This window comes from Carassius carassius, chromosome 42 (genome assembly GCF_963082965.1).
Source record: "Carassius carassius chromosome 42, fCarCar2.1, whole genome shotgun sequence".
Lineage (NCBI taxonomy): Eukaryota > Metazoa > Chordata > Actinopteri > Cypriniformes > Cyprinidae > Carassius > Carassius carassius.
In genome coordinates, this window is record NC_081796.1 from 26,739,994 (window position 1) to 26,748,869 (window position 8,876).

The 8,876-nt window shown below is 42.8% G+C and overlaps 2 protein-coding genes across 2 annotated transcripts in view; both read right to left on the reverse strand.

Annotated features, from left to right (window-relative positions):
* Positions 1-8,876, reverse strand: part of LOC132124468 (nuclease EXOG, mitochondrial-like) — a 344,294-nt gene that overhangs the window by 45,500 nt on the left and 289,918 nt on the right. The window lies entirely within an intron of this gene.
* Positions 2,038-8,391, reverse strand: LOC132124457 (tripartite motif-containing protein 16-like). Its single transcript, XM_059535464.1, has 6 exons — positions 7,726-8,391; positions 6,141-6,224; positions 5,819-6,061; positions 3,062-3,221; positions 2,884-2,931; positions 2,038-2,656 (listed from the first exon to the last, which is right to left on the reverse strand). Exons 1-6 carry the CDS (start codon positions 8,296-8,298, stop codon positions 2,130-2,132), a joined length of 1,635 nt encoding a protein of 544 aa, XP_059391447.1. The 5' UTR covers positions 8,299-8,391; the 3' UTR covers positions 2,038-2,129.

Genomic DNA, 8,876 nt, shown 5'->3' on the forward strand with positions numbered 1-8,876 from the left:
AGAAGAGACTCTACACTGTAAAATTCAATACTGTACCTTATTAAGATATAATTAATTATTTTTACTTAGTTGTTATACTAACTAGGTTTTATTAAATTACAGCTAATTTGGTGAATAAAGGTGAATAAAACAACTTACTTACTGCTTTGAGTGATGCTTACTTAAAGGCGTCATGTGATGCGATTTCAATTTTTCCTTTCTCTTTAGAGTGTTACAAGCTCTTGGTGCATAATGAAGATCTGTAAAGTTGCAAAGACTAAAGTCTCAAATCCAAAGAGATATTCTTTATCAAAGTTAAGACTCAACCACACCCTCTTAAATGGCTCGTTCTAACACAACCCACATCCCAACGTCACTATGTGGGAAGATTTGCATAACACTGCCCAAATGTTCATGCAAAGAAAGAACTTTTATTATCTCTGTTGCCGCCTGCACCATGTTGTGGAGTCACTGTATGTTTTGTTGTGAAATCGAAACTACTTTGTTTGGGCTTCCAAAAGAGGACACGACTAGAAATCAGTGGTTAAGTTGTATTTCAACACTTTTCCAACAGTCCAACCCAAATATTCAGATGTGTGCAGCACATTTTATGGAAGACGAGGACGGTTTCCTGAACCAGTAGCCTGCAATGCATCTGTGGCACAAGGGTTGTTTCTATAAAGTTGGGCAGTTCAACTTTGCAAAAACAGCCTGTTGCTTTTGACTCACATCCTGTAAGTACGTTTTTTATATTTAAAGAATTTGCCAATTCAATTCAATCGCAAGTTTTTGAGCAATTTTGAGTAGGCTTGTTGTTTGTTGTTTCTCAGATCACAAATGCAGACATTGTTTTTATCAAAAGTAAACCATGACACCATATAAAACATAAAAAGGTGTAACAATTTATCCAATTTATTAAAATAAATGAACACTAATACAATAAAGTAACAAACTGTCTCCAATAGTTTTTTCCACATCATGCTACAGTTTTACAGACTATGAGACATTCACACTTCCCATAAAGGACTGAAAATGGTTCTTTTGTATTGCAAACATGATACTTGACTCTGCTACTCTGAACTGCTGCTAATCATTGTTCTTTTGTCTATAATATTCTGACCATTGGTGCCCGCCTCAAGCCTAGATTGCCTACACTTCATCATTTCATCGTTGTTGTGTTTAGGGGATATGCGCGAGCGTCACGAGTTATGTTTACATTAATCTACTCCCCGTCTCCAGCGGATGTCAAAATTTCGAAAACAGCATACCATCGCTCAGCCTTTTCGAACTTCTGCAGTAACCTTTCTCTAGTTGCATTCACTCATTTCCTAAAGTCATCTTGATTGTTGAATTGTCAATGCAACTAAAATAATTTAGACTACATTACATAAGGTGAATGAATTATCCATGAATTAATGTTGATTTTCTTAAAATGCTTTTGATTGAACTCACCCTCATAGTGATTAGTGTTCCATTTGAATGGCCACTTGGATCTTTAATAATATTATTGTAATTATCTTCCTATTCATACAGTGATGCAACATGAAATCAGTTATTTGTTTTCACACAAATGTAAATAATAAATATTTTGTTTTAAATAGGTGTTCTAGCTGTTACACTTTAAAAATGTTAAATATTGTAACATTTGTCATGAATACCTTGTTAAACTTTTAATTAGGTTAATGTAATCCTTCAATATTTATGACAATATCTTCCAATCGACCCCGCTTGAGTCATACACAGGCATCAACGTTCAGCAGGCAAAACACAACAATAATAGCAACTACATTTCATACATTTTTATTGTAAGAATAATAATTTGTATTTGATCTTTGTTTTGCTACTAATGACGCAAAACAGCAAATAAAATTGGCAGCAAAAAAATCTAAAAATAGTAAAACAAAGCAATTGCATAATTTATTCAAGCCACAATGAGTCAAGAGTAAATATAAAGTAAATTATAACATTCTCTACAGTTCTTTTTTAGTTACTAGAACTCTTATGTAAGTTAATTATACGAAACATTTGTCAGTATACATAATATGCATAATATAATTTGATTTTACAATGTATAACATCTCACTGTTCCTGATTTATCATGCAGCTCAAAGCATTATGTTTAGAATCTCTCGTCAGTCTATTCTTATTCATCAACACAGTTTCACTGATGATGCTCTAGAAACCCTAAAACCAGGATAGAGCGGCTGAGTGAATGTGGTCTGGACTGTGTGGATGAGGCTCATTGTGTCAGAGACGCTGTAGAAGGACAGAGTTCCTGCACTGTGATCCACAAACACTCCTATTCTACTGCTGATGGACTTTACAGGGAGATCAGTCCTTATGAAATTGTGCATTAAATAGTATTTCGGAGGAATGCATTCCAAACCCCAGGACTCCTCATTATTTCCAAACTTACACTCATAACCCCGTCCCTTTCTTTTTATGCTCTTATATGACACTGCTATACCCACTCCATAATCACCGCCACTCCACTCCAGCTCCCAGTAACAGCGTCCACACACACTCTCTCTACACAACACCTGAGACCGCTCATCAAATCTGTCTGGATGATCAGGATATGGCTGATCTGTTCTACTGCCAGTAATAACTCTGTTGTTCTCAGACAGACGGAGGCGTTTATATGCTGTGTTTAGATCCAGAGTGAGCGGACGGGAATCTGATGGAGATAAAAAACATCAGAATCAGGAATTATGAATCTGTTTGATCTTTTCATGTAGCTGAACTCTTCATGTTCAGTGTATCATCAGTGTCTCAGTACAGATGACCAGATATCAGTGCTAATCATCAGTTACATCATCAGTTATAAAACTATTCTTTCTCCTTCCACAAGAAGAACATGAACACACTCAGTGAGTTTTTCTGCTTGTTTTCTTACTGACTTACATTGTAGGAAGTCGTTCCTGGTTCTGGGAACAATGTTGGTGAATGTGACTGTAGAAATCAACAGACATGAACAGTGTGATTATCATGATCCTCCATCCATTCGTAAGACATTTCTAATATGATGTTCTTCATGATGATCAATTGGTTTCTGAGAGCAGATGAATCTCCAGGACTTTACCTCTGTCTGAGATCTTCTTGAGCTCCTCTTTGCAGAAATCTTCCAGTTTGTCTCTCAGCTGATGGACAGATTCTCTCAGACCATCAGAAGAGACGAGATAACTGAAGGGATCTTCATTTATGTCTGTAGATTCAGGAGGTGCTGCGAGAGACGGGAAACTCTACAGAAAGCAGAAATCAAACTCATGAGCTCCACACTTCACCCAATAACCTGCAGGAACATCAGATTTGAGCGGCTCTTGTTGGCTTGACTGATGTTTAGTAACTCACCCCAGTCCAACTACATCAGCTTCATTCTTCTCATATGTCACATTAGAGCTACGGATTCTAGTATTTGTCACTTACACTATATTTAAACTTTCTGGAAAATAGTTTGGATCAAAAAACATCTCCTAAGAACATAAATATATCATATAGTCTCACTGTAGGGTTGAGTAGATTTGTTTAAAAAAAAAAAAAACACCTCACACCCTACCATTAGGTTGACCGTTATTTATAACTTAAGAGCAGATAGTGACACTTTTAAACTACACAAACATGACTCTGTATATTAGCAATCAGTTCCATCAGAATCAAGGTGCTACCAATAATGCAGTTTTTGTTTTAGCATAAAATTCTGAATCAAGAAATCCTGGAGTGACAGAACAATGCTCCAGTGCTTTGAAACAAAAGAAGAACCTGACCATGTCTTAAAAGCATAGTTCACCCAAAAATGAAAATTTTCTGTTAATTCCCTCACACCTCTTCAACTGAAGACCGATAAGCCTCTGATATGTGCATGTGTGAACCGAACACTTGACTGTAGGGAAGAAATTAACGCTTTTATTGAATCTTATCTTTATCTTATCTTTGTCTGTCACAATTTCTAGCTGGAGTGCCCAGGAGCTCCTTTAGGGGGCTTTCCATCCTTAACCTTGACATAAGGTAAAGACTCTGGACCTTCACCTTCTCACCCAATCCCTACTCCGTTGTCATGTTGCCCGTAACAGATTACTTGACCATGCCTGGATCCAGCAGCTTTTCGAGTGTTTCCAGGCCAATCATGGGCCAAGTAAACAGGTATTTTGACTCCGTCAGGGAATGCATTCCTTCAAGGACCTCATTCAAGATTTCCAGACATTGCATATCTCTCTGATCTCCCGGACTTCGCACTCATTGACTTTGTCTGTCATGGACTTAATGAACCATTGTCGATACTCATTCATGATGGTCCTCGAGGGTTGCTTTGTCTGGATTATGCCCTAATGTTTTGTGGTTCCTCCTTCACTGTCAGGCTTTTGAGGAGGATGCTTCCCCTTAACATGTATTTTGGGGCATGAGTCTGACTCCTCTCGAGGTGGCGACATCTGCTCCAAAACCTCCCGGGTCTGTGGTGTCTACTTCAGCTCCTCTCTGTGCAGTGGCGCCCACTTCTGAACTCTCAACCTGTCCTGTCACGACCAAGGAGGCCATTCCAGAACTCTCTGCTTGTCTCTGAACTGTCTTTCTGTCTTGTTACAGCCACAGAGGCCGTTTTTTTTGTAACTTCTCTCTATTCCAGTCTCACCTGATCCACCGTGGTGGTTTCCTGCACCATCAGCTCCTCTTAAGCGTTCCACAGCACCATCAGCTACACTGTGGGGTTCTTCGGTCCTCAGCTCAGCCCTGGTACTCTTCAGCTCCACCAGCTCCACCCTTTTGGTCTTCAGCTTTGCCTGCCCTGTCTTCCTGCTCTGCTGGCTCCACCCTAACTTCATGTTCTGCTGGATCCACCCAGGATACCTGCTCTGGTGGTCTTGCCCTTGCTCCCTGCACCAACGACTCTGACTCAATCTCCGAGTCCTCCAGTTGCACATGGGCCTTGCCCTCCATCAACCCCCCCCCCCCTCCCCATTTCGTCATCTTGGAGTTCAATGACCCTTTGGGGAGTATCTTGAAGCCGCTCAGTAAGGGTGTGTGTGAATTTGTGGGGGTGGAGGGGGGTGCTCTGTCACGATCTCTTGCTGGATTGCCCTTGAACTCCTCTAGAGGGCACTCCATCCCTTACCTTCACCCTCTTCCTTCCTTCCTTCCTTCCTTCCTTATCACCCCAGAGTCCATTTATCATAAACCCCAGCATAGGAACTGATTGCAAACACACCTGTTTCCAATTAGGAGGACCACTTGAGTTGAACTGTCACACTCACACATTGCTTAGTCTGAATTAGCTCTTAAGAGACATTTCTAAGCATTTAATTGTTTCCTTGCCTATGTATTTTTGTCTTTGGATTGTTCCCTGGTTTGTGATTGTTGGCTGCCTGCTCTGACCAATGCCTGTTATTTGGATTACACTTTTGTCTTGCCCTGGGACATAGTTGTTTGGTGGTGTTTGACACTGCCATTGTAAACTATGCTCTGTAATATAGCTTGTACCTGGATCCCTTATTCCATTGTCATGCCGCCCAATCACTAAGGAACACAGTTTCAGTTAAAAATTAATTATATGCAACACCTTGAATTTTTGTCTGAAATCCCTGTTTGACTGATTGCTAATATACAGCTTTAAAGATGTATACTTTGAAGATCACCTGATCCATATTTTAAAAAGTTGAAAAGTTAGTAACATTTTTAACTGTAAGTGGCGCTAGTGATGTTCACCAGCTAAATATATCTTCCAGAAGAGAGAGCTGATAGAAGATGATTATATAATAAAAGACTCATGAAATGTTTCTCTGTGAGTCTCTGTCACAGCAGGATCTGCTCAAGTCCACATGATCCTGTTCTTCTAGAATTGTGTTACCTGCAGGAACTGGATGTGATGTGTGTGTGAAAGCTGCTCCAGCTCAGCGTCTCTTCTCCTCAGATCATTGATCTCCTGCTCCAGTCGCTCCAGTCGTCCTTCAGCTCGACTCACTGCAGTCTTTTCCTTGTCTCTGATATCAGGAATCAAGAGCTGTACCAGCTCAGAACAGCGTCTCTCATTGGAGCGGATGAGCTCAGTAAAGATCCTCTCACTGTCCTCCACTGCTGTCTGTGCAGAGCGCTGTTAGGACACACAGTGATTCAGCTTCAGTGAGTCTGAACTGAGACGGAAACAAATTTATCTTCTTCTCCAGACTCACCTTCTGAGACTCCACAGTCTCTCTCAGCTGCTGAAGATCTTTCTCTCTCTGCTGGAATGTCTTCCGCATCTTCTTAATCTGTTTCTGCACGACAAATGGATGACAGTAAATATTACAGAAAACTACTGGCTCTAAATCATCATGTGGACAGATGAATCCTGTAAAAGTGGAACTGATAACCAATGTGTGACGAGTGGGGCGGGGCCGAGGGACATGGGAGCGAGGCCGGGGGAGTGATTGGAGATGAACTACACCTGTTCGACCCACCGGTCTCGAGGCCCATGGAGGAGATGGAAGGATATAAAACTGGAGCGACGACAGTGAAGGACGAGAGAGGACCAGGCCTGGGCTTTTAGTTGTGTTTTGGTTTTTATTTGTGCGCACCAGTCGTCCGTGAGGGGCTGGTGCGCTGTTTTGTGTTTGTTTTGTTATTAAAATGTTTTTGATTGTCCGCCGGTTCCCGCCTCCTTCTTCCGGATGAATACAAAGGTTTTATCGTTACAGTGGTGCCGAAGCCCGGGAGAAGGAGGGACGCGCTGCTGAAGATCCCTCGCCGCTGTGGTGAATCCGCGGTGCCATCGAGCTGGCGAGGAGTGTGCCGCCATGGACGCTCGAGGCGGTGGACTGGAGCGAGTTGCCGGGGATGGGCGAGCTCGCTACCGGCCGCCCACGATGTGGAGAGACGGCTGCCGTCCGTGAGGGAGCGGAGGAGTCGGCGCCGTTCGCCAGGTGGCCGGAGCCTGCTGCCTCCGCCGGAACGGGGAGGAGCAGGGAACGGGGGACTCCTGCCGGCTGCCCAAAACCGGAGGAGCCGTCGCCGTCCACCGGGCGGCGGAGGAGTGTCGTGCCGTCCGCCGAGGGCCGTCCAGTGCCACCGCCAGGCACCGCGGAGGAGATCACCCAGCTGGTGGAGGGCCGAGCAGCGGTGCGTCTGGGAACCGGAATTTTATTTATTTATTTTTTCCTCTCTCCCCTCTCTCGTCTCTGTCGCTCCTCCTTCCATCTCCTTTTCTCTCGCCTCGCCTGTCCTACCCCCAGGTTCCCGCAGGTCCCCGGGAGCGGCCCCCCCGGAGGGAGGGGGGGGGGGGGTAGAGCGCAGTCTCGGGAGTACCCCCCGGCCTGCGAGGGGCGATGGGGGTATGTGACGAGTGGGGCGGGGCCGAGGGACATGGGAGCGAGGCCGGGGGAGTGATTGGAGATGAGCTACACCTGGTCGTCCCACCGGTCTCGAGGCCCATGGAGGAGATGGAAGGATATAAAACTGGAGCGACGACAGTGAAGGACGAGAGAGGACCAGGCCTGGGCTTTTAGTTGTGTTTTGGTTTTTATTTTATGCGCACCAGTCGTCCGTGAGGGGCTGGTGCGCTGTTTTGTGTTTATTTTGTTATTAAAATGTTTTTGATTGTCCGCCGGTTCCCGCCTCCTTCTTCCGGATGAATATGAAGGTTGATATCGTTACACAATGGATGTAGGTTCAAAGTCAAGAAAGGATAATTAATTGTTTACCACCATTGTACATAAATTAAAATGTAGATAGAGTATAAGCTTGTTTCTCTTCATAAGTGTATGCAGTAGTGTTAAATACCTGTTTCTCTGTCCTCTGTGCTGCGGCTGATACAGTGTTGTGGTTTTTATGCTCATATTTTGTACACAGCTCACAAATACATTGTTGGTCAGTAATACAGTACATTTCCAAATGTTTCTCATGTTTCTGGCAGATCATCTCCTGCAGTCGTCCAGTGGCTTCAATCACTTTGTGTGGCTTAAGTGAATGAAGTTCCTCATGACGGTCAAAATGAGTTTGACAGTAAGATTCCTGACATATCAGACAGGACTTGACGGCTTTGTATTTTCTTCCAGTACAGACGTCACAATGCACATCTCCATCTCCAGCATCACAGTCAGCAGGACGTTTCCTCTTCTTCAGTTTCACCACCAGTTCAGCCAGCATGGTGTTTCTAGCTAAAGCAGGTCTTGGACTGAAGGTCTCTCTGCACTGAGGGCAGCTGTAGACTCTCATCTGATCTTCCTGATCCCAGCGGTCTGTAATACAGCTCTTACAGTAACTGTGTCCACACTGGATGGTCACTGGATCCTTCAGGAGATCCAGACACACTGGACACATGAACTCATCCTGAGAAAAGCTGGCTTCCGCCATTTTACTTCATGAATACAGAGACACAACACAGAACAGCTCAACTTCACTTTCACTTTCTTTTCCCCTTGAGTCATGTGTTTCCTGTTTCCTGGTAGTTTAAAATATGTCTAAAAGAATTACCCTCACTCCCCATCAAATAAAAAAAATCCCACCCATAATTATAATCATGCTACCAATGGTGATTAAATCTAACGATCACTTAGCTCATATCATATCTAACCATGCAAATTATTTTTTGTGTATTAGCTACTTGTAGATTTCAATTTCTGTACAGTCTAATCTCTAATTGTCAAACCATTCGAATTTCATATAAATAAATTGTTCTTTTAACACAAAAAGCAAATTTATGTTTCTTATAACTGGATTGTCTTGTGTAATCCTGTGTATCAGTACCACTTAAATTAGAAAGCATTATTACAAGCATAACGTTGTGAATTGGGCTAAGGTAAGGAGATAGCGTTGAAACCTTGGTAATGCACTTGCTCAAAAATTAAGTTTGGATCATTTTTAACCAAAGAAAAGTTATGGACTGCAGCTTTAAAATAAAGTGTAACCAAAAGTAACTATGAGCATTTGAA

Bases quoted from the DNA above. Each gene is read 5' to 3' on its own strand.
- LOC132124457 (XM_059535464.1), bottom strand. From the start codon at position 8,298: ATGGCGGAAGCCAGCTTTTCTCAGGATGAGTTCATGTGTCCAGTGTGT. The intron at 6,225-7,725 runs GTATTTAACACT...TTTGTCGTGCAG, and splicing joins CACAGAGGACAGAGAAACAG to AAACAGATTAAGAAGATGCG. The intron at 2,932-3,061 runs GTAAAGTCCTGG...TGATTTCTACAG, and splicing joins CAAGAAGATCTCAGACAGAG to TCACATTCACCAACATTGTT.